Source organism: Falco peregrinus, chromosome 5 (genome assembly GCF_023634155.1).
Source record: "Falco peregrinus isolate bFalPer1 chromosome 5, bFalPer1.pri, whole genome shotgun sequence".
Taxonomy (NCBI): Eukaryota; Metazoa; Chordata; class Aves; order Falconiformes; family Falconidae; genus Falco; species Falco peregrinus.
The window spans coordinates 11862912-11888762 of NC_073725.1; the positions used below are offsets into that span (position 1 = coordinate 11862912).

The 25851-nt window shown below is 46.3% G+C and overlaps 1 protein-coding gene across 1 annotated transcript; it reads right to left on the reverse strand.

Annotated features, from left to right (window-relative positions):
• Positions 1–20230: 20230 nt before the first annotated feature.
• On the reverse strand, positions 20231–25102 carry EOMES (eomesodermin). The gene is made up of 6 exons (XM_055806691.1): positions 24164–25102; positions 23702–23856; positions 23278–23399; positions 22633–22791; positions 22481–22542; positions 20231–22034 (listed from the first exon to the last, which is right to left on the reverse strand). Exons 1-6 carry the CDS (start codon positions 24892–24894, stop codon positions 21299–21301), a joined length of 1965 nt encoding a protein of 654 aa, XP_055662666.1. The 5' UTR covers positions 24895–25102; the 3' UTR covers positions 20231–21298.
• Between the last annotated feature and the right edge of the window lie 749 nt (positions 25103–25851).

The window sequence follows — 25851 nt, forward strand, 5'->3', positions numbered from 1 at the left end:
GTGTTTGGGGGTAGATCTTTAGAAAGCTTCAAAGTTACCAGTAGGATTCTATCTAGGTTTTTTATTTTTGTTTTGTTTTTTTTTTAAAAAAAAATCTGATGTAATTTTCAAGGAAAATTGCCGCAGAATAAACCTTTTGTTTCTGGCTAGAACTGAATGAGCGGTGATCACATTGGATTCTCAAAAAACATGAGCAAATAGATTTCGTGACACAAACCTGCCCTCTGCTGGAAGTACAAGAAAATGGTAACTACAAAGGAACCCCAATATAATTTCAAAGGGATACCTTTGATATTTTTTGTACACAAACAGCGCTTCTTCACACTGTATGTTTTCTCTCTTTGAATGACAATGAACTAATTTTCAAGCTCTGAATAATCCATTTTATTCAGTGCTACAGAACAATGTCCATATATCTGATCTGCCAACAGAACATTACCGATCCTGCACAGCCCTAAGTCTATGCAAGAAGGCAAATGCTGGTACAGTCAAGAGTCTGCAGGAAGCACTGACCTGATAAAAATATGTCTTCATTTCCTCATGAAATTTCCCACTAGCTGCACATGTGCATAACACCTCTGGGAATATTAATCTTCCTCTAATATTTTCACCCTCCATAGACTGTGAAAGTCACATGTACTGTTGCTGTCTTGTCCCACTTCTGCCTATTCTCAATTATTGTTTGCCTTAAACCAAAAAACAACAAAAAACACCTCCACATGTTCCTGTATTCACATACACAAAGATCAATGCATATTAAATAGGCCCTTAAAGTCCTTCAGCCTGATATGAAACCATCGTTTTTCATCTAAATAGAATAACCTTATTAAAACTGAGTCTCCTTGCAAACAAAGGTCTACCGAGTCCAAATAAACGTGACCAGCGTTTGTTCCCTTGACTTCCTGAAATCAAGCAAAGCTGCAGATGTTGAGCATCTTGTAAATATACGGTTTGTAGGTACCATTCACTTATTGTAAGAGAAAACCCCTGCTTCTTCCAGCAGCCACCCACCCTCAGCTTAGAGCTAACTTATGGCTCACTGTTCAGTCCTCTAGTTTATTACCTTTGGGTATTGGAGCTTGTCCAACCTGGGCTTGTTGCTAATAGAAGCTACCAATGTCACGGACTCGAAAAACATTTGTGCTAGGAGATGAACTGACAAGAGATGGCCCACTTACATTATAGCAGCTGCTTTTCTGGTGGACTTTATGCCACTAAATTGTTGTACCCCAATGCTCGGGCACAAACAAAGTTGAAAGACTGCAGCCACAGTCACTGCACATGTCCCAGAACCTGCAAAACTGTTTAACCATGTTTGGAGACAGCTTCCCTGTAAATGTGGTCACCCAACATGGTACTCCAATGGGGTAAGTGGGACTTGAAACATCAGTGGCTCTAAGGCAATCAAACATGCTTTTAGCCACCTTCATAGTTTCACAGGGTGCGTATATTCAGACTCTGCAACTTCCTGAGGACTGATAGCTCTCTTCTCTTAGCAGTACCTGCAGCTGTGCTGTTATTCAGCCACGCTGATTATCAGCTGGCATGAGCCTTCCTTGTAAGCAAAGGTGTCCACTCACTCCTTGCTAGGGCTGGGCTCCTCTGGAGCTGACTGCTCTACAAGCTTCATTCTCACAGAGCTGCAAAGTGCTCGGAGAGACAGCTTAGTCCATGCTATCCCTGGCAGCTAGGTAAAAGCATGGAGCCATTGCCTTGCTGGGAGCCACAGATCCTCTGTGTTTCTCTCCTGTGTGGGACAGGAGCTCCTGGATTCTGCTGAACTCCTTCCTGTGTCAGCTGGAGCCAGTGTCCATCATGAAGAGCAAAACAGACAGCCTGGCTGATCACCTTGCTTTTGTGAAAAGCAAAGGCTTCTAGCTTCTGCACTCAACTGTGCTCTGATTTCAACAGCCGGCAGTTGAATCAGTGTGTCCATGTAGGCACTGATGACTCTATATCTGAAATCTGGAAACTTCTCAGACATATGAAAGTTCACCTGCTAAGTGGCAAATACTTCAGAAATCATAAAACTCCCGAAAGATCCTTACAAGTAAGTTTACAACCACATGCTTGGAAGAAAGGACTGCCACTGGAAATACATGGAAGTGCCTCATTCATCTAAAAAAAAAAAAAAAAAAAAAAAGAAGGAAAATACTTACTGAAGAGTTAAACCTCCTGGCCATGTACTCTGTAGGGAAGTGTTGCAGCCTAAGCATTATCCCAGGAGAATCAGAACTCAAGTTACCCCTTACCGTTTTGTACTGCACAAATAAGTAAGCCTGGTCTTCAGGACAACCCTCAGCAGGCAGAGGCTTTGCAAATATCTTGCATTTATATAAACAGTGTACTTAAGGTGGAAGAAATACGATCCAGTGAGTATGGAACATAACAACATAACAAATACATTTTTACATTTTCATGTTGCTGGGCATCATTGGCATTTAATTAATAGGATCCTTGGATGAGAAAAGACTAACTGAAGACAAATTTATGATATTGGAGGTAATTATTAACTGGGTTAATGTCTTGCATTTGGCTAGTAAACGAAGCCTATCTTTATCAAACCAAAGAAAGGCAGTGAATGAACTAGTTTTATGGTGCACCCACTTCCTTTCTGCCACAAGGCCCTAACCTATAAGAACTGTCTGCTTCAGTAAGCGAGAAGACACAGCGTTTCCACAACTCCAGCTGAACCTCACATTGCCCTGTCTTCAGGGCTGGTAATGGAACTTGCAGCTGCAAGCCTAGTGCCCAGTAAAGACCAATAAGAAGTGCTAAGGACAGGCTGGAGAATGTGATGGGACACACCAATAGGACTCTAACACAGGTGCAGGATGACAGCATTTTAATAGCTAAATTATATCCCCAGTTACTTTCCTACAGGTCTTCTGGCACACTGCACCTATGTTCTAGTCAGGATACAACCCTTTTGCTCCTTCCCGGTTTCTCTGCTCCTTTCTGTGCAGCTCAGTTTAGCTTTGCATTTCACCTTACCAGCTCTCCCCTCATTTTTATATCTTTCTCTCCAGCATCTACTCTGTGGATTCTCAATCAAATGAAGTCAGGGTGGAATTCCCACAGTGTATTGCATCAAGAGCAAATGTTTAGAATAGAATGTTTAAAACAAGACAAAAAAAAAGGTTTCTGAATCTACATGCTAATCAGAGAAAAGCATGTTGGGGTGGGGTGATAGAAACAACCAAACCAAACCATCTGCTTTTTCATTGACTGCAGAGGTACTGTATGTTTCCTCTACACATGGACTTCAACTGAAGTCCAAGTACCTAAAACTTGGAAAAACCTTTGCCAAACTCTTCTTTTTCTAGGTTTATACAGCTCAGTGGCCTGTATTGAGGAGCTAGGTTTGGATTTTTCTTTTTTTAATGTTATGATATTCCTGCTTACACACTTTAAGCCTTGGTAATACAATGACAATTTTCTTGCTTAGTTGTCACTTACACTCCTCACAGTTCTGTTATGTATTATACCCTCAAAAGGGTAGCTATAATTTTAGAATGATCAAAAGGCATTTGATCAAATGAGTAGGGGACAACCCCTATGTCATAGGGGACAATTCCTGTGTCATGGTTAAACTTATTTGCAGAGGCAGGTATTTTTCTTGGCTTACAGTAATCTTGAAACACTGGTCACCACAGATTTTTGCTTTGCCATTTTCAAATTATAATGTGTCAACACCCTCCTGGGTCTGTCCTGCTCACTTAGTTCTGATCACTGTGCCCTTTCTTCCCTTGAACTTTTCTTCTTTTTTTCCAATCAAGACATCTTAATTCAACCTGTCTAATTTCAGAGGCAGATGAAGTGTAGCTGACAAATTTGGAGTGGGAAGAGGAGGAAATTTTTGTCTTTAGTCTTGCAAAAGAATAAACAGGTTTAGTTACTTATTTTTCCTACACAATTAAAGCTCCACAGCACAGCAAGGGCCCTGCCTCTGAGTGTGGAGACAGCACCTAGCCCAACCAGGAGCTCCTCTCCATAACAGGTCCTGTGGGCATCACCACAGCAGAAACAGCAAATGTTCATTTTCCAGCTAATGCCAAAATATTAGCAGAATACAAAGCACATTTTAAATCTGTAAAAGCCCGAACGGTGTCCTTACATTTGCATCATATCGCAGAACCAAACAAACTGCTGGTGACTTAGACACAGTTGCAAAAAGCCACAGCAGAAGAGGGTTTTGTCTTCAGCTTCCTACCTTCCCTGGCAGCCAGGTGTTTCGGAGAGACCTTTTGAACCAGCCGCAGTTTACCAGCGCTCACTCGCACAAGAGGGCACTGTAGCCACACACATCAGGGCGGAGTGCCTCAGCCCTGCAACCTGTCCCTCTGCAGAAACAGGCTTTAAACGGCTCTTGTACTGAGTCTTGTACTGAGTTAAGCGCCCTTGTCTCCTCATTCAGGCTGGCAGCAAACACAGCAGCACGTGTTGCACTGGTACACCTTGCACTGACGGATTGCTCTGGGATTAAATACACTTTGCAGAGTTTATCGTAGTTCCAAACTTGAATAAAATTTGGCAATTATGGTTTACCTGCTTGCCCAGGGAGTTGAAGTCAGGGAAACTATCATAAGCCTTGTTTTTTTTAAAAAAAAAAAGTTAATCCCAGTTCATGCTGTTGAAAATGAAAACCTCTGTGCTTGTGATAATGTGAATGTTTAGATTACGGAAACCCCTAGATATTCACCGGACAACTGGAAGAAAGTTCATAGCAGTTTAAAATGAAGGGTATTGAAAACTTACTAGCATGTCTGTCTGCTTGTAAATCTTCAGGTGTGTTTATACTTCCAAATAAATGGCCTTTCTTCAGGATCAGAGGAGCCTTCTACAATTCCCATTAATTCAGATACAAGTAAAAAGTACAATATACCCCCCTCAAATTAGGCTACCACTAACACAAGATAGCTGTTGGAGTTACCTAACTTTAGGCTCCCCACTTAATATTTTCAATTACATTTATAATAATGCATAACAAACAGCAAAAAGGTGAAATACTTATGTCCTAGCTCAGTACCCCAAAGTACCTGAGGTTTGCAGCTCTAGAAACAAGGTAAGAGAAGTCTGTTAAAATACAATTATATTTATGTTCATGTGCTAATTCAGTTCAAGCGCTGGGTGGACATGAAGACTATTTAGCAAAAAGAAGTTTAGGATGGGAAAAATCAGAAGATGAAAATCATATCTAAAATCAGCTACAGAGGGGGCCATTCCTGCTAAACCAATACGAGAATAAGGAAATCACACTTGCACTTTTGGAGTGCTTTTCATTTGGCACTGATGATTAATAGACACGGTTTGAAAAGAACAACATGGGTTGAGATTTCTGGCGGGGAAGCCTGCAGCCAAACCCATGGCAATGTCAGACTCCAGAAATTAGGGGGTTCCTATGGAGAATGAGGTTCGCTTAAAGGGTTAAGCCACATCAAGGAAGAGTTAAGCATGACAGTCCAAAAATAGTTCAGGAATTCCTTAAAGCTAATTGCTGGAAGCTCTCAGAAGAATTATCAATCTGTAACATATCTTATTCTTTTATTCTGCTGTTAGCTGCTCTAGAGACAATGTACTGGACAAGACAGAGTTTGGGCCCAATGCCATATAACTACTGTTCCTATAATCCACCTTGACACACAGGAACCCATACCATACTGGTCCTGAGAGATGACTTAACAAACCAGGCTGGGCCTTCAGACCTACCTCCCTACCACCTTCACCTAAAAGCTAACATATCCGAAGCACAAAACTTCCAATTATTTTCCTGCTCTTAACATCCTTCTTGTATCTCCTTTTCTTTCTTTGCCCCACTTTTCCCAACCCCTATACTACTGGAAAAAACCCAACCCAACAGCCTTGCTTAGGTATGGCTATTTTATGCAGTCTTCTCCTAGAAGACTCAGATTAAAAGCAGCTAAAAACCTATGACTTCACTAGCTGATATTGATTAAAATTTGCCAGGTCTTAGAACATCTAATAAATTCACATGCTGAACTTGTGTTTCTATAATAGCAAGATTATTAGAAAGCCACATAGTCTTATTACAAGTCACAGCCTCTCTCTTTCCTGTTCTTTTTTTCTTCGCTTTTACATTTTTGTCTTCTGTTGCTGTGAAGCAAATTTGGACTACAACAAGCATGGCGAGTGTTCCAGCACACTTCATCTAATATCAGGACAGATGATACCATCTTTATGCCATGTAAAAAAACGACAAATGACGAACTTACTAACTAACGAAGAAAAACCCCAACCACAAAACCATCAAAAGGTGGGATTTTATTTGTTTTTTCGGGGGGGGGGGGGGGGGGGGGGGATGCTGATAAAATTAAAACTTTCTTGATATAGGAAACATTTAGCTTTCTCCATCTCTTCAAAAGATTCAAAGTGACAATTATTTGCTGCAGTATTTGATAGACCAATATCTCTGTTCCCAAAATGCCAGATACTGGTTAATAGCTTGCTACTGTATGACGATAGTGCCACATAAACACCATGAGCTCTCAGCCATTTATTCCGATAGAAAAAAACATGGCAAATGACATAAATTTTCAGATTAACAAAGGTACAACTGAAACCTGTATCTAGTGATCCACCTTTAGATTTCCTAGAATTCAGCTCCCATCTTCTGTATGCCCAGATACAGCCATACATTCCTCCTGCTTCCACAAAGATCACCTTTTGTGATTGGAAAAGTACATTGCTGAACTCAGGGCTAGCATTAAAGAACAGAAGTCTTCCCTATCGATGAACCGCTGCAAACAATACATGTAAGGTTTGAAAAGCTGTTTGTGTATAGCCAGTTCTAACATTTGCTATTTACAAAGACAAAAAAACTATAGTAAATTAATTCTACCCAGATTCTTTGCACTAACCACAGGAGCACTACAGGTGCATTTGTAAAGCCAAAGGGCATAACACTAAAATAGAATAATCCCTTGTGACACACAAAAGCAGTGTCTGATTTGCTTCTATCATCCAAAGACATTTGCTTGTAGCCTTGTGCTACCGAAATCTAAGGTGTTAATGTACTAGCCTGACTTCAGAAATCTCAGGAGTTGCTCACCCCAGGCAAGAGATATGCATCTTTTTGGGGGGCTACTATGTAATATAACACATGAAAGCTCTATTTCTTAGAGGAATAAGGCAGCATCTTAGATAACATCTAAGGGAGCAGATCCTTTTTCCCATCTTCTAGGGTAATTCTTTTCCTATTAGATCTGTAAGAAAAATAATCATGTTGTTCTCCCCCCAGTCATCCCCCACACCTAAAAAACCACTGCCAAAACAAAAATCCCAAATCCTTTCAAACCAACAAGCTCTCAGGGACAGTGCAGCATTGGACCATACCTCTCTGTTCAGATCCATTTTAAAGAGCTACACTTTTATGTTACTAACCTGGGGCCAAATTCAACATATTCTACTCATATTAACTTCAATAAGGATGCATGAATAAATAGGATGCAGTGAGACTCCTTGGAGTCACTGGTAAGTGCCAGTCAGTGTGCAGACTGTTAAATCTGTGCCTTTGTGACAGTGTCTCTCTTACCTAGCCAGAAAGCTCTCTGGCTTTGGAAAGTCTCTGATTCCAGACAGTATCCTACTTTAACAGGAAAAGTTTTCCTACTTGTATCTCCAGAGTATCTGTATCTTTCTCCTATCCTCACTCCTTTATTTGCCTTTTAGAGATCACATCTGAAAGATCGCATGGTAGGTCATTATGCTTCATGTATATACATACCCTTTGCATTTTTAGGAGCATGCTAGATGGTCCATAACCATTACTACATCAAATGGTGTATGTTTTCAGTGTTATGTTTGCAATCAGATGTGCTAGAGTTGCAAGCTCAGAAAACAAGTCTGCAAACACTGTCAGAGTTGTTGCATTGAAGCTATAAACTGAGGCTACATGCTTACAAATGTCAGGCATATCCCTCAAGGCTGTGACCTGAAATTTTCCACACTGAGGTGACCTTCCTCATGAGCATGTCCTGTGTTAAGTGACATAGTAATTCTTACAAATTAGGAACAGCTACAGCTACACAATTTGGAGATTATTATCAACATGGTACAGAATAGAATTTAATGTGAAGCAAGCTAGAACACCTTCAGCAGTGAGAAACACTATGTACAGATGAAGCAGCTCCTGATGGGTCTGGAAGCTTTCAGCTCAAGCACTGAAGGGAAGTCAAGTTCAGAGCAGACACGCAAAAGTTATGTAACAGGGACCAAGACCCTGCATTAGCAAAGAAAATCCATACGCAACTCCTTCACACTTTCTTCTGACATGACTCAGTATTGGGCTTCATACTGCAGAATTGGACCTCCTTTTGTAGAAACAAAAGAAAAGCTCTGATTTGGTATTTAAAGGCCACAGCTCAGGGGTTTGTCACTGAGAAGTGCTGACCGATTGATTTTTGCTTCAGTCAGTTCTTCTTTTTCAACAACCTCTACCGAATGCCCTCTGCAGGGCCTTGCCTTAAGGATTTAAGTCAAACATTCTATGATTCTATGATTTTCATCAGGAGCTTAGGCAGGGAAGGTACCTGACCTACTCAGAACCGTCCCTGAGAAAAGCAAGAACTACCTTCGGAGTTTGACAACTCAATGATTTTGTCTGATCTACAGAAAATGCAACAGACTTTCAGGATTGTACTAGAAATTAATAGAGCTTGTTTGGAATGGAAACATTCAAAAGTGTCAGAATATTACACAGAAAGCACAGGGGAAAGCAGACACAGGAATCACTGAGCCAGCTCCTACTGATCCACTTTAGTGAAAGTTTTGCTGTCACATATAACTCTGCTCTTAATAAATAACAGTGAAACCAAGATACTATTTGCTCATGAGTACTGTCACATGGCACCAAGCTAAATACGCTTTTGCATTTGTAGGCTGAGGTTATAAAATGAGACCCACAGAAATCTACAGTCATACAGGACATTCAAAGTCATTTGATCTGAACCACTTCAGACCCTTTTGGAAAAAATACAGAATGAAAACCTTTTGCTCAGAGTTCAGCCCATTTAATTCCATAAGCAACGTTATTCTATTCAGACATGATACCAGAATGTTTCAGTTTAAAAGAAAGCAGAACTCCTGCCTTATTCGTTATATTACACGTGATTTTGGAGCAACTGCTGTAGGATCTTTCTGCATTTCTATAGAAACTTCAGTAAGATTTTCAGTATGGGCAATACACTTATTTCCCAGATAGACCAGCACCTTTTTTTTTTTTTCTTTTTCTTTTTTTTTTTTTTTTAATTTTACTTTTTTTCAGCAAATTAAAGTATTGGTTCAAGAAAAGGCTTGGTATTAGTTTTTCGATACTATAGCATAATACTGATTATGAGGCTGTAATAATTTATAAACCTTGCAGCATTCCATGAGTACTCCATGCGGTTACAAAATATGAATGGAAGGCACATTTTACTTATTAATATTAATAATGATAATAGCATTCAAAATTCATACCATATCAAACACATGTGGTGATGCTGATAATTCTGTGATTGAGAATTAGGCATGACTTCCTGGCATTTACCAGCACTTCTCCTTTAAAACAGAAACACAATGTTTAGCCATCGTTCCATAAAAAGGCAAGTCTGGTTTTAGGGCACTTAACATCAGATTTAAAAAAAGGTGATAGAAGCACATGACATAAACCGCTAAGTTTCCATGAAATAATTTTACTTGATCAAAGCTCTTCTGTTAAGTCTTGAAACGTACATTCTCTCAGCAGGCATTGTTTGATGGGTGTCAAATCTTCATGCTGCTCTGCAACTGGCCTTCCTCAGTCAGCTCAGACCTTTACTCTGTATCTTCCTGCTCCTTTTCTGCTCTCAGTACTCAGTAATGTGCACCTAATGTGCCCTTCAGTGCCGATCCAGGCCTCCAAGTTTCCTTTTTCTCTTGTACATCCACCAGAGTCAGGCCTTCCTTTTTCTGCTACTGAAGTGTTCCAGCAACTTCAAATCTGTCAATTCTGCCTGCATCCTTGAGCAGGCTGCTGCTGAGCAGATGGAACTAGGTCCCCATACCAGTCGGTCATGACTGCAAAAGCATCCTTGGCAATACCAGCACCCCAGGCTAGAGTGCATCCAGGCAATGCGAGGATCAGTTCCATCTACCCCTGCCTCCAGAAAGTAAGCACCACAGCATGGGAACTTGAAGTGGTGCAGTGCTAAGGTTTAGCCACCGCAGACAGGCCACCCTGAAGGCTCAAGAAAGTAGTGTGCTCAAGGGCTGCTACAGTATCCAGCTCCTATACTACAACATAACTAGTGCAATGAGATCTAAAGTGCATTTAGTGCTACCATTTACTTGATGAAGGAGACAACAATACGGAACATACTGCTGAAAGAGGGGTGGGCACTCAGGGAGGGAAAGAAGGACTAGGAAGGCAGCAGCTCCATCAAGCAGTGCTTTAAATCCCTCTGGAACCTAAAGAAAGTACCTGGGGCCTGAAAACAGCTGTAGAAAAGAGATTGCTTGGTGGCATCTCACAGGGATTACAGAATTGCAGTGGCACAGCTCGCACAGCTGGATTGTTGCAAGGAATGGATACAGGCTCTTTGTAAAGAACAGGCTGGAAAGGTGAGGAATATGGACGAGTTTCAACCTATTCAAAGGGCTGGCTGCAACACACACTGCTTTGCTTGCAACAAGTGATGAGGTAGTTAAGACCTTATGAGCAAGGATCAGAGAACAGAACAACATGGGTGACTTAGTACTAAGTGCTTGCCACAGACCTCCTGATCAAGAAGGGGAGGTAGAAGAAGCCTTCATTTGAAAGCTTCATTTGAAAGCTAGAGGAAGCTCCAAAAGCTGGTACTCCAGCTCTAGCCCCCACTGGTACTCACTAGGGGCGAGAGCCATACTGATATCTGCAGACAGGGTAATACAGCTGGGCACAAGCAATGCAGATTTCTGATCTGTGTTGGTGGTAATTTCTTGATGTAGGTGATGGATGAATCTTCTGGACTTCTTACAGAGAGTAAGTATGGGATGTATTGGGCAGCCAAAAGATTGTGGAGATTAAATATCTGAGAGAAGTAAGAAAGACGAATAGTACAATTACAAGCTGGCACTTCAGGAGAGGAGAATTCAAGTTTATTCACAGATCTTCTTGGTAGAATCTCATGGAAGACTGCTGTGGAAGGTGAAGGGAAAGCCTGTGAGAGCTGGCTGATCTTTAAGGATAACCTCCTCAAAGCACAAGACAGGCCATTCCTGTATGCAAGCAAGTGCGGTGGAAGGCCAGCATGGATGACCAGAATGCTCCTAGTTCCCATATGCAAATACAAGAAGGAAGCATATCAAAGGTATAAGCAAGAGAGGGCTTAGTCTTTTAGGCTCAGCTCATGTCTCCAGTTATGTCAGAGGCTTTGAAGTTTTGCAGATTTCTGCAGGCACTAACATGCAGACAGTGAGCTTCCTTCCCTTTCCTCCAAAAAGAACTTTTGCATGAACTCTAAGGAACTTAAACCAGGTATAATTTCGGCTCTAGCTCATGACAGTTTATAACTGTTTGGCTTACCAAAATCCTCATTTGAAACTTCTGTGTTTAGCCCAGAATTTAGCAGTTACTGGCCCTGATTCCAGTGCTGAGTTTGATAACAACAGGTTATAACCCTCACCCCATCTTAGCAGGAACATCTGTCCTGACTGCTGTCTGTCCTGATCCATCCAGATCTTCTTCAGAGCATGCATCAGAAATGCAACACAAGTATAACTTTCACCTGTATCTATGAAACACTTCTTTAGCTACTGATACATCTGTAGTGACAGATCTCTGTAAACATCCAGATCCAGCCACAGCTGTGTCACTTCCTGAACCAAGAGTTTTGCAAGACTGGTTCAAGAACAAAGGATCATTACTGCATTTCTTCTTTTAGGACTGAAGAATTATGGTCCCCTGATCCTGAATGCACTCATCATCTTTCTGAAGGGAGACAAAGATTTTCGCAAGTGTCTTAAGCTGGCTACATGACCACCACACGACTCTGCACTCATCTCTTGCTGCACAGTTACTCTTGGCTGGAGTTTCCAAGTGTCCTGCAAGACGACAGTGAACAAACATGATGTTGCCTATGCAGCTCATCATGTACCGTGTCTCAATCAGCCAGTCTCTACAATGACCTTCTAGTTTCTCAAATTACTCTTCATAGCATAACCTGCTACTCACACACCGGATTTTAGCTTTCTCCAGTTGTAGCTTCCTCCCTCCAACAAAAGAGACATTTATTCACAGGATATATTTTAACAGTCAATTTGTTTTCCATTACATTAGTCCTAGCTATGTATATATAGGTCTCAGAAAAAAGAAATCATAATGAGAACAGGAAGAAATAGAGAAGGTCTCTCTAAAATAGTAGAAATATCTGCGTCAGAGGTAATTCTTTCCCACTAACAGAAGTAGCTAGAACATTAGTAAAATGGAACTTAAATAATAATTTGTTAATATCGTAAAGCAATTTCAGTGGTTTTCATGTTTTCAAAATTCCAGAATTTGTGACTATATGGCAAAGTCATCAACCTCCACAAGAAAGGTCACACATCTCAACTGATGTCTGCATTACTGTGCTCTCAACCACCTCTTCCTACCTGATAACCCCACATTTCCTAAAGCCCTGACACAGTGAGTGACTTTGCAATTCCTTCCCGGGGACCTTGGCCTTTCTGGGAACTCAGGATAAACAGAAAGGCAGTAAGGAAGCATTTATCCCAGCAGTCTGGGGAAACACCATTTAGATCTGAGGAAGAGAGTTTTGTCTCTTTGAATGATAAAGCTTCAATTTCACAATTCACAATTTCACAAACTAAGTTAACATAAAGTTACGCCAAAGCCAAATCCTGCCCTCTCTTCCTACAGTCCCTGGGAGGTTGTTTGCAACTCCCTTCACCACTTCTGGCCATGTAATTCTGCCCTCCCCTTTGCACTGTCTCTGATTGGTATCGGGTCTTAGTTGAGCAGATTCAATTCATGACCCAACAGAATGCAATTATCCTTTTCTCCCGGATTTTCTGCCAATTATTTAAAAATGAATGGACTCACAGAGGGGTTTGATGAGCCCCACAGCTGGTACAAGGTAAGAAGTGAACCCACAAGCCACGTATAAAAAGGGAAGACTAAGGAGAGATAAGAACTCTTTTTTTATCAACAGCAAGTGGAACCTTAAAACAGCTCAACCCTCCTCCCACATGCTCCTCCTTCCCCTTCAATAAAGATAAGACTTGGGATGCTTTGGCCTACTATTAACCTCTGTAGCTGTTGTAATAAAGACTGAAAGCTTTAGCTGTTAGACAAAAGAGAGAGTTAGTGTCCATCAGGACTTTTTCAGGTGTGGTTATAGCCAATCTTTAAGTCTTTCTATAGATTGTTTTCACATGTCAGTGACCTTTAAACATTATGGACAGCCATTAACACTTCTCAGCATAACAACATTAATACCAGCATGGAGAATTATGCAGATGGATCTGCTTGAAAAGGGTGGAGGAACACAATTTGCCATGTTTGCTGCTCCTTTGGCTCTCCCCACGACTCCTAGTTTGGAGAATACCCCACCAACAAAACAAGGGATCTGTGTGTTTGTTGTTTTTCATTTTAATCTCCAGTCCCTGAGTAGATTGAGAAAACACCAGAAGGGCACAGCCTCTCTTCTTCTATTCTCCATGCTTCCCTACAGAGACTCAGTACAACTCAGAGCTGGGGGAGACACTGGCAACTACCACTTATCAAAAAAACCCCACAATCCAGTATAACAGAAATCAGTCATCACCCCACAGTTCAGAGCAATCCCATCAATGGTTGTGGAGTTTGTTTTTTTAACTCTCTGGTGAAATACCCCAATACTTTTTGTTTGCTTGCTTCTTTCTTGTGTAGTTTACTACACATAAACACCCCTTGTTGTTCTAGATAATCTCTCCAAATGTGAAATGGAAAGCAGCCTGCCACAAGAGCACTACCCCTCCTGCAGCTGCTGGCCAAAGACACTGCCCTGGAACTCGTAATATTTCAGGCCATTTCCAAGGGAGTTACATCCCCCTAAGGATTCTCACTCAATGGGAATGTCAGAAACAAGAACTGAAGACACATCATAATCACAGTTTTTGGAAGCAGAAACCACATTCAGGCTATTACAAATGTTCCAATATACTGTACAATGAGTAAGACTTTTGTAGCACAGCAAAAACAGGGAGCTTGTGTTTTCTAATACCTGTGGGAATGGCTTTCTCTTCCAGTGGCTGAAATCAGGAAAGCACTAGACCTAACCATAGGCAGGGGACTATGAAGTAAACTATGGAGCAAGCACATGCTCATGTAGACAGCTGTTGTGGACTATGAGAGGTGCTGTAAACCTGTGCTTCATCGTACTCCCACAGCTACTTAAATGCCATGATTGTACCACTGTGGTATGTCTACCTGATCAGAAAGTCCTCTCGGCATTTTCCAGACAGACCGTTTATGTCAAGCTCCTTAAATGCTTCTGAAGACTGGTATCTCAACCTGGCCATGACTTTGGGTACTGACTTCACCATCCAGGCATTAGCTATCATGTGCTGTTATTGTGAAGGGGAAAAAAAGGGAAAAGAAAAAGAAATCATGAGTACTGCTGCTTAAACTGATGAAAGCAGTCACCAGCAACCCCGGCAGGAGTATGTGGTTTTCATTCTTACATTCTGCTCTGTTTCTTCTTTCTGCTCAGTGCCAGCACAAGCATTTCTGCACAGTGAACTGAATTAAAGAACTGATCTGACTGAAAAATAACCTGATTTCTTCACTTCCAATCCACAACCCTTACTCACTGGCCCGTCCTGACAGCAGGCATTTCCAGAGGAATATTATGTACATATAATTTAAACAGATCAAGTAGAGAAATACATTGCACATTTGAAAGGGAGCTATACAATGCAGATGTATCTGATCTTCAGATCATTGCTGGCACAAACTTTGGGAACTTTCCTCTTTCTGTGAGTAAAACTATAATCATTCAAATGTCACAGATTTTAGCACAATGTTGCCTCTGGATCAAAGACATTTCCACCCAAAACAAGAAATTCACCTAATCTTTCCTCTCAAATGATCCTGCAAAGGAGTTACAATGTAAGGGTAGCAGAGAAGAACCCTGCCTTTGCTGAAAGAAGTAACAGAACAGCTGAGTTAAAAATAACCTTGAGACATAAATCACAAAGCTACTGGAAAATAAGCTACTGGATGTATCAGTGGAGACGAAGCTACACAGGTGAGGCTTTGTCTGTCCTACCTGGAGTAAGAGATAGGATAAAATTTACCTGCTATTGTGAAAGCTCCTGAAAAGTCTTTTTCACATTGACATGTCCTCTGAAGCATCAGTTTAAAAGCTCGCCTTGCTCAAATTATACCTTGGAGGGAATATAATGTTCTTTTATTCTTATTTGGCGTAGGAAGTAAGGAGAAGAAAGTAGTAACACTTCTGCTATTGAGAACTTATTACTAAGAACAAGCAAGTACTGATACATTAAAAACCAGTTAGTCTCCAAAGAAAGATTGTTTTCTTACTCAAAGGAAATTTGCAACTATGCCAAGCAATTTGTGAAGATTGTATTGCTTTATGGACAAATGGGATTATAACTGTTCCGTGAAGTTTAACAATTAGTACCCTATCTACACTACAAAAACCTAACTGCTGTAAGAAAACCAAGGATCATAACAGAACTGACTCCTTTGTCCCCTGTATATACAATCATAGTACAGAAGAACCCTAACATGAAGTTTTATTCCCAGACCTGCTAAAATGATACTACTTTCTGTTACAGCCACTTTAATAGCGCCTACTTCAACCATAAGAGTCCTCCCACAGACCATAAAATTGCAGAGCTCATACTTCAGAAGAGAATATGGATTTACACAGAGCTCCTGCTACAGATTCGTTAACTGACATCCCATTCCACCCATTCTTCCCTCATTTACAGACATCATCGCACACCACTGAAAGAGAACTGAACATTGTCTTTGGGGCCTTTCTTTCCATGGAAAACACTCCAGGCAGAAGGAACTAACCTCGCTCTTTGCTCGAGCTTGCTGGTAAAAAGCCTGACTAATTTGAAAAAGCTCTTAAAACATCAGATCAGACTTTGGTCTTGGACACTCAAGGGAAGCTGGACTTTCAACAGTGGCAGGATGAAGAAGACAGACTGCTTTTCAAGCTTTAAACACAGTTATGTGAATTCAGGGTTTAGTACTGTTACAGGAACCACAGCTGGAGCTTTGTTCCATCCATGTTCTCCAACCATCTTCTGAGGGACAGTGGTCAAAATACGTTGGTCCCCTTATAGCAGTAGCTAACCGATTTCGTTCATGATCAGAGGGAATTATCACCACATGCAGAGAAGACAAACCGCCTGATGCCATTTCACCTGATGCACTACACTACTGAAAGGCAATCTGAGACCAAGGCAATGAAGGCCAGACAGGAACCAGCTGCGGGGAGTGGGGAGGGGGATTTGCAAAATAACCCCTTCGCTAATAAATACTTTTAGCAAGAAATCAGTTCACTGCTGCAGATGGAAACTAAATGGCATACAACAGACAGAAGACTAAATTTTGCACTACATGCCTGGGACTGAGCTGGTGGTCAAAGCCCAGATGGGACAGGGACTCTTCCTTCAGACACAGAGGCCTTCTGTGCCTGATTAACACCACTCACAGGTGGAAACCCTCTGCAGGCAGGTAGCTACCCCGTAAATAAAGTTAGGCCTTCCTTTATGGTTTTTTTATTATCTGCGGAGTCAGGACTGCAGATTTACCTCTTTCCCACCCAGTGCTCTCTGTGTTAATGTCATCCTTCAGGCAGGCTAAACCACCCAGGGCTTCATCTCTCCTTTATTTCCTCTTCCTCTTCTGCGTTTTATTTGACTCTAAAATGACAACGGGGGAGAAGGTGGCAGGTTACAGGAAAGCCTGCAGAGGATTCTGCCTCCCCAGGTTAGGATTTAATTGTATTCCTAGTGAGTCCCTTCTGGTTGTGCTCGGTCTTTCAGATGAATGTTTCATCAATATGATTAGGATCACATCCCTCAGTCTCGTCTATTTACACAATCGGTTGTGACAGCTCAGAGTATAGTACTCCCTAAAGGAAATATTAGATACCACCCTATCATTTTATTCAAATCATATTTTGCACTCCGCACTTCCAGCCTAATGTCATTCTCCCCTGGATTACATATTTGTGATATCTAGCAAGCACTAAAATCCTTCCAATAAGGATTAGATTAATATTTATATTAGCCATACTCATGTTATTATGAACAGGGCCACGGAGAATTTGGAAGGGGAGGAACAGGCTATGGATACCTCAGTGGGCTGGGGAATTGGGCTTGGATGTACAAAAAAATGCTGGGCAAACAGTAGCAAAGTAATAATAACAGCACCGATGGTGACAAACCCCGATTTTATGGAATGGATGGCGTGAGGGAGACGCCGGGGAGCCCCGTCTCCCTCACCTCAGTCCCCTCGCCGCCATTTTCTCCCGAGGGCCACCGGCTGCCTACCGTCGGCAGGCTCCACTGGCACCCGGGGCCGGTGGTCCCCGTGGGAAGGGACATTTCTGAGGGGTAAAGGTACCGCAGGACCCACCGGGATCCTGTTCCCGCCTCGGCGGCGGCTGAGGGGGCTCTAAAAACAACCGTTCCCGGGAAACCCCCCTCCGCTAACGCCGCGCTCTCCCCTCAGCGAGGAGGAGGTGGAAACAAACGGGCAGCTGGTGGAAAGGCGGCCTTGAGGGAGGTGGGAGCAGAAATTCAGACCGAAAGTAAAACCCCCATCGCATTAGTCGAAGAGAAAACACACCGAAAAAGACGTGCTCCTTCCTCCCCGGAGCGCTGGGACCGCCGCCCCGGGGAAGGAGCCCTTGACTCCCGAGGGGGTCATGGAGACGCCGTCGGAAGCAGGAGCCATTCGGGGGTCGTTTCGTTTCCCCGCCCGGGTGTGAAGCACCGGCGGCACAGTCCGGGGCGAGCAGCGAGCGACGAAGTTTCGTTGGAAAAACAATATCAGACGGTTGCTCCCGATGTGCCGCTGCAAAGCGCACAAGTGGGAGAGGCGATGAGCTAGCTGTCAGGTCTGCTTCAACGAAAAAAACCCCAAACCCAGAGTCTTCAGTGAGTGATGGCCTTAATCCTTCGGAAGAGCCCGTCTCCGCTGCCTCTATTGCCCCGCCGCGCACCCATGTTTTAAAAACAAATAGGGGCTACGCAGGCAGAGGACCGAGCCGCTCCCTCGCCTAGGTGGGGAGATAACCCTGCGAATTGCTCATTCGCGGCGAACGGCCTCAAACGGTTACACCGGGGCATCCCCGTTTCACGGGCCGGGCGAGGCGCGGGGGGAAGGAGCGGAGCCCCCGGGGCGGGCAGAGCCTGTGTCTGTGCCCGCACGGAGCGAGGCAGGAGCGGGCAGGCTCCGGCCAGCAGCCGAGGAGCTCCGCATTTTCGTTAACCGAGAACTAGGTTCTGCAGCACCACCGGGCAGGCTTGCTGCTCACCTCTCACTGCACACCACCGCAGTGGTGTGAATAACGAGTTTTATTTCTTTCCTCTAGACACTGCTTTGCCCGCCATCCCCGTCCACCTGCCGTTTCAAAGTCACGCGCAGTTTTCATGCGAGAGCTACCGAAATCGCAGGGACGGCGCCGACGGGCACGTTCCCTTACGGCGCCTTCTGCCCGCAAGCCGCGCCGCGCTCCCCGGCACACGGCCGCCCTGCCCGCGGGGCCGGGCCGCGGAGGAAGGGGCAGCCATCCTCGGGGTCGCCCCCGCTCTCCAAACCCGTGATAGAAAGCCCGGCGAGGCGAGGCGGGGCTCTCCCCCCGGAGCTTGCTGTTTGTGCCAGTAAATCACATTACGAAGCAAAGTGCAAGGGGTAGTTAACTTTATCTCCTGTTAATGTAAACAAATAAGCAGCATTCAGTTCCTTGATCTTTATTTAAATATAGAGTTGTTTATCAGTGTCATCCTATGAAGATTAATTAGATGCCTTTATTCACAATTTGGCGTCTGACACCCCATTTTAGGAATGCATTATAATCACAAGGTGTTAATTGGGGCCAGCCAGGCACTTACGTTTCTATTAAACAGTGTGAGGACTTTTCACAAGTATTAAGTCCTTTTTTTTACCGCGCGGTGCAAAAATATACGGCTCTTAATAGCACACCGCGGCGGAATCGTGCTCCTCAGCGCTGTATAATGGGCGTTTGCAGCCCGGGAAGGGAGGGCGAGGGGCGGCCGGTGTGCCAGCTCACCCCACGGCTGGAAACGGGGGGGGCAGCCGGCCTTGCCCAGGGGGCTTTTCTGGGAGCGGGTATCAGCCACTTAAAAGAAAAAACACGGAAAATAAAAAAATCTATTCCATCCCTAGCCGCTTAAAAATTACCTCGAGTCCCCTTCTGTCCCAAATGGAATGATGGCTCCCTGTGCAGGGGCAGAGCTACAGGGACCCCCGGTTCATTTCACTCGCCAACGCGCAGAGCCGGAGCCTCGCACCCAGGAGCGAAGAGCCGATCGAAATCTCCTCGGGAATCTGCCGCTCCCCACTCGGGAGCCACCCGGGGGCCTCTGCCAGCGCCCCCCGATCGCGCTGCCTCCTCCGGGGAGGGCCCCGGCCTGAGCCCCTGGTTTATTTTGTTTGCAGCCGGGCATCGCTGACAGTTTAATCCCATTACTGCCTGCATATCCTCAGGAAAGGTCCTGCTGCCGAGGGAGCCGGGCTTCAATTGCTCTGCCAGGAGGGGCTTCCTCCCCAGATAAGTGGGCAGGGGAATGTCTTACCGTGTGCCGGGAAAGGGAGGGGGCGGCCCCGCTGCTGCTGGGGGAAGACGAGCCGAGTTCAAAAGTCGCTCCCGGGGACAAGGACTGAGCTCGCATCTCGCCTCCCGCAGCCCCACACAGGGGTGGGTGGCAAGGGAAAAGAGGCACTGTCAGACGTTGGACCAAGCCGGGGGCTCAGAGCATGGAGGGGAATGTACAGAACTGTGGCAAACCACAAAACAACATTAAAAAAACCAAAACAAACAACTCTCACGGAGAACAGCATCCAAAAGATCACAGCGTGAGGGATAAAGCAGCAAGGAAAGACTTCACAAAGGATGGCTAAATTATGAGACAACTCAGCCCTCAAGGTTTCTGTTTCCTCCTTCTCCCCCCAGCTAGGACACCCAATAAAGGCAAAGAAGAGGCAGAGAGCCACCCCCGCTCTTGTCCCTGGCACCACCACATTTATTAAAAATTACTACTATGTACATAGAAAAAGCAAACAGAACCAAGTTTCATTGGGAGAAGTTTGTGTGCCAGTGCTCTAGGACTGATCAGTTTAAAATAGCTGAAACTATAGGCAAGAAGAGTGGGTAATTTACATCACTTCCAGTTTTGCACAGGGCAGCTGAAAAACTCACTTTACATACATGTAAATAGAAATCTCTAAATGGTTTTCTGCAACGCTCCAGATGCTAAGTTTGATTAACCAAAAAAAAAATGCCTTTTGAACTTCAAAGCACCACCAGAGGTCCTTCTGACTGAAGAGCTATAGGTCAACTATTTATACATTATTCCACAATATTCTACAGTGTACCTAGACAAAACACAACTGTACACTTTTTTTGGCCACCTCAATAAAGGTTAGGCTTTTGGGATGGAGGCATGTTTTCTTTAATGCAAATTCTAAACTACAGAAAGTCAGATTTGGTCATGTAACCCCATCATCAGCAAGACTATCCTCAAGTCAAAATCCTGCCTGGCAAGCAGGCCTTATTTTTTGGCCATCTTCTGCCAAAGAAAGCCTCAGCTGAGTGACACCCAACTCTGCTAACTGTGCTGCAGACAAGGGATGAAGAAGCCAGTTTAGTCTAAAGCAGAACATGGCATTTGTGCAGCTCCCTGCAACCCAGCCCCCTTCTCCCAGAAGGGCAGGCAGGGGAGAAAATTAAATTTCAGATCCTACCCCCTTATTTCCTTGCTCAGGAGTACATAGATTTGATCAGGCCTCTGAGCCAAGCCAAACTGTACACTTTAGTGTCTCCAATAAATAAGCCACAATGTAATAATCTAGGCTCCTGCATGTGGTTCCTTCTAAAAGAGGGGAAGAATTCTACCATAGTTTGCTCTTTCCCTACTTCATTACCTGCAACAGTCAAAAAGCTTTGGCACCTTCTTTAGAATTGCACACACAATTCAAGGTGGAAGGCAAGAGTCTTTTTGGCAATTGTAATGCAAAAAAAACCAAGGCCACCCTGAAAAAATTAGCCAATTGGAATAAAAGGATGCTTTAAGAACTAGTATAGAACGCATAGTAGCCCATGCCTTTTGAATTGTCTTTGCTATAGTCCTCAGCATTAATGTCCTCGCATTTCATAGTTGGGGAATTTTCATTGCTGGAAGTGCTAGGGGAGAGCCGTCTTCTCTTGCAAGCACCTGTGTAGACCCCAGAATCATTTGAATCTAGAGACTTTATGGAAGGTGGAGTCTCTATCCAGGATGAGCCCATTTCTTCTTTCACCTTCTCCTTGGAAAGCTGGTCTTCAGAGAAACCCGGAGGACTCGTTCTGGAGGTCCAAGGTAATCCTGTTGTCATTTTTCGCTGGTAAGAGCCCCTGCTCCCCCAGCCTGCCATGGATGGAAATGTTGGGTCAGGGTAGTATCCCAGAGCATGGGACGTCTGAAGGGGAAGGGATTTAATGCTGTAAGGGAGCAAGGTGCTAGGAGAATACTCCGTCTCATAGGAGTTCATGTCCAATTTGTTGGCACTGGGCTGCTGTACAGGTGTAACAAACCACCGCTGAGGAGGGCTGGCCACCTCTTCGTTCTGCTGAGGGGAGAGCAAGCCATTTGTCTGAGGGACGGTTCTCTCACCATTGTAAAACCTGGCTGGGGGCAGGTTGTTGACAAACTGTTCTTGGAAGAATGGTTGCACACTGTATCGGGTACCAGGGACGATCTGGTGGGATCTAGGAGAATCCGTGGGAGATGGAGTTAATCTGTCATTTTCTGAAGCTGTGTACATGCTAAAACATAAAAGAGAAATTTATATTTCTAGTATGACAACACAAAAACACAAATGGGAAGAAGCTCACATTATTTCTTAATTAGAATCACAGCTAGGTTTACCTGGATGACTGTTCATTTCTATTCAATTTAGGAGTTACACTACTGCCCATCTGCAGGCCAGCTAGGTTCTGTCAGTATAAGCTTTCTACCAAAATTCACAAGCCTGCTGCATGACAGGTCGTCAAGACAATATAGTAACTGTCCAAACAGACATCTGTTGTTTCTAGAGGGACATTTAATTTGTTTGAAATATGCACATCAGCTAGTAAAGCTGCCAGTAGAAGTATTACTATTTCTGCATAACTATGTAGTGTCTAAAGACAAACTCTTCCACACACATTTCAGGCCAGAATTATTTCTCCTAGACAGAGACAACTGCAAGAGAAAACAAAAGTGTACTTACGAGTCATAGTTGTCTCTGAAGCCTTTTGCAAAAGGATTATGGTCGATTTTGAGCTGGGTAATCTAAAAGTGAAAGCAGAATATAATGAGATGAGAAGTTGAACCCACAAGACAATTTCACTCTTGTCATTTTATAAATCCATGCTTACTTACATCAGTGTTTTGATATGCTGTGACTGCTATGAACTGTGTTTCAGGGAAAATAAATGTTTGAGTCTTTGAGGAATCATTCAGATCTTCAACACCATCTTCAGTCACTTCCACAATGTGAAGCCGGGGTTGGTACTTGTGTAGAGATTGCAGTACTATCATCTATAAGGGACCACAGAAAAGACAGTATCTTTAGACAGACTGCATTTAACATTAAAAGATCCATTTGATAGCCCAACATTTTTTTCCTGTAAATTGTAATCTTTTGACTCAGGAACAGAGCAATTTTAACTGCTAGCAGGAGATGATTCACAGCTTGTAGCCCTGTTTCACTAGGTTACCAATACGTCAAAACCTGTAAGTGCAGGAGATCAAGATAAGCTATACTCCCACTTTTGAGCAACTCCAGAGATGGACATATTGGCTAAAACCAAAGAAAATCACACATTTCTGACATTTCTAACTCTCTTCATAAGGAGAAGCAAAGAAAACAAGATCATGATCCAGTTCAAGGAAACAAGTCACACAAGCAGTGATCTAAGCTGCTCAATTGAATTCTGTAAAGCCTTGAAAGCCCAGGGAGCCCCCGGCTGAGCCACCAAGAGCCCCCCTCATGCCTGCCCCCCCCCCCCCCCCCCCGCCATTTACCTGCGCGTTGTTGTTGTTAGCACCTTTATTGTTCGTTAGCTTCAGCTTCCCGAAAGAGATCTCCTGCCTCATCCAGTGAGCCCCGGTGTTGGGCGACTCGGGGTGGACGTACACTTTGTTGCCTGTAGAAGACACACCAGTAAAGCGCCCGCCGGGCACAGCCGCTTTGTTCCAGCACCGGCAGCTCGGGCGGCGGGGCCGCGCCCGGGCAGCACCTCGGGTCCCCCGATGTCCCCTCTCCCGCACAGCCCCACGCACCGCGGCGTGGAAAAAAACCCTAAACAGTTGCAAGACGCCCTTAAAAGCCCTGCACTACTCCGCGCAGCGGGATGCCGGGGGTGGGGAAGACCCTGCGGAGGGGAGCGAAGCGGGAGCCCTTTCTGGGAAGCCGAGCCGCGGGGGAGCCCGCAGAACCCGCGCCTACCTTGCATGTTGTTGTCAGCTTTGCCGCAGGTCACCCACTTGCCTCCCTGGAAACGCCAGTGGTTGGGGTCCGCCAACACCACCTCTACGAAGACGTTGTAGTGGGCCGTGGGGTTGAGACCGGTGATGTTAAAGCTCAGGAAGGGAAACATCCTCCTGGGGAGGAGAAGAAAAAGCACACGGCATTCGAGGCGGGCCGGGGAACGGGGCACGGCTCCGGGGCAGCGGGGTGCTCCGACCATCCTGGCGCCGGTGACACAGAGAAGGCAAGGGCAAGCCCCAGCCGACCCCCGCCGCACCTCCCGACCGCCTGCTGTGGCGAAACAGGGAGAGCCGCTTTTACAGAAAGCGCTCCCGAGCCAGAAGCGCCACCGACAGGGGGTCGCGCACCTCCTTCCCGGGGGAGCGGCCCCGGGCGCCCCCTCCATCTCCCTCCGTCCCGGCCCAGCCCCTGCACGCTTACCGGCCCTGTTTGGTGATGATCATCTCCGTCTGGTGCCGGTGGAACTTCAGCCAGAGGGGCCGGTTGCAGAGGAAGACCTGTGCCCGCAGTCCCGGGCCGGCGGCCGGCACCCCCAGCGCCCCCAGCCCGCTGCAGGAGCCCGACGCCGCCGGGTAAGGGCCATAGAGGGGCCCGCCGGCCGCCGCCTGCCCGTACTGGTACCCGCCGCCGCCGCCGAACTGCGCCCGGCCGCCGGGCGGGCAGACGGCGCCCGCGAAGCCGCCCGGCGACAGGACCGAGCCGTAGGGGTAGCGCGGCCCGCCGGGCGGCTGGTAGACGGCGCCGTGCTGCGCCGCCGGCGGGTAGGGGAAGAGGGCGCAGGGCCCCCCCAGCTCGGCCCCGGGCGGCCCGGGGGACTGCAGGTAGTAGCGCTCGGGGCTGAGGCTGTCCATGGAGTAGCGGGCGGCGGCGGCCGGGGGCAGCTCCTCCTCCCCGCAGGGGGTGGCCTTGCGGCCGTCCGGCTTCGGGGGGGCGAAGGGCGGCTCGCCCGCCTCCGCCTCGCCCAGCATGGCGGGGGCCGCCCCGAACTTCTTGGGCGTCTTGTCCAGGTCGAGGCGCTGCGGGGAGCCCGGCCGGGGCGGCCCGCGGGACCCGCCGCCAGTGCCCGCGCCGCGGCCGCCGCCCTCCAGCGGGTAGAAGGGGGCGCCCGGCAGGGCCCCCGCTGCCGCCAGCAGCGGCTCTCCCAGTTGCATCCTCGGCGGGCGGTGTGGCGGAGCGCCCCCACAGTCCGGCGCCCACCCCGACCCGCGGCCGCGCAGCGCTGCGGCGGGGCTCCGCCGAGGCGATTTATACCGGCGCGCCGGGCTCGCCGGGCCGCCGGGGAGGGGCTTGCGCCGGGCTGTCTCATCGCCGCCCTCCACCCCCGCCGGCCCATTGGCTGGGCTGCGTGACACTAATTTAATTAGACAGCTACTAATTGGAACAAGTCACCTGTGACTCTGGTGTGTGCCCCCCCTCCCCGGCCGGCTACCGGAGGGGCTTCGGCTCGCCCCGTGCCCCCGCGCCGCTCGGAGCACGGGGAGCGCCCGCATCACCCCGCGGTGGCCCGACTCCCCTCCCCCCGAAAAAAGATCTTTTGCCGCGGTGGCACCGTCCTCCCGGGCGCACAGCTCTCGGGCACGGCGGGGAGCGAGGGATGGGGACGGGAAGGAAAACGCGGGGGGAGAGCCGTTCCCAGTACCGGCACCCAGCCGGGAGGGCGGGCGGCGATCGCCGGGCCGCTGAGACGGGGCGGGCCGCACTGGCCCCCGCCACCCCCCGCCGGCCGTCGCGCCGTTCACACGATTCGGCTTGTGCCTCAGCTGAGCCCAGCAGCCGCCTTCCCCCCTCTCGGCTCCCCGGGCACAGTCGTTAGCATGGGGGTGACGCGTTTCACCTTATCTGGGACGTCTGTGTGGGAAGCGGCGGGCTTGGTCAGCAATTCCAGTTTGCAGGAACTCGACGCTCGGTTTCTCGTTCCCCTTCAGCGTCTCCCACGGGGAAGGCAGATCTATAATTCAGGCGGGTGCCAGGTCGATCTGGCGCTTTCTTTCAGCGCAAAAAATCGGAGCCTTTTGCCCCAAAGGGTGAGGGACAGCCCTGGGGAAGGGGTAGGTGACTCGGGAAGGCGTGATTTTGCGGAGCGGCCAGAGCCCGCGCGAACGATTTGC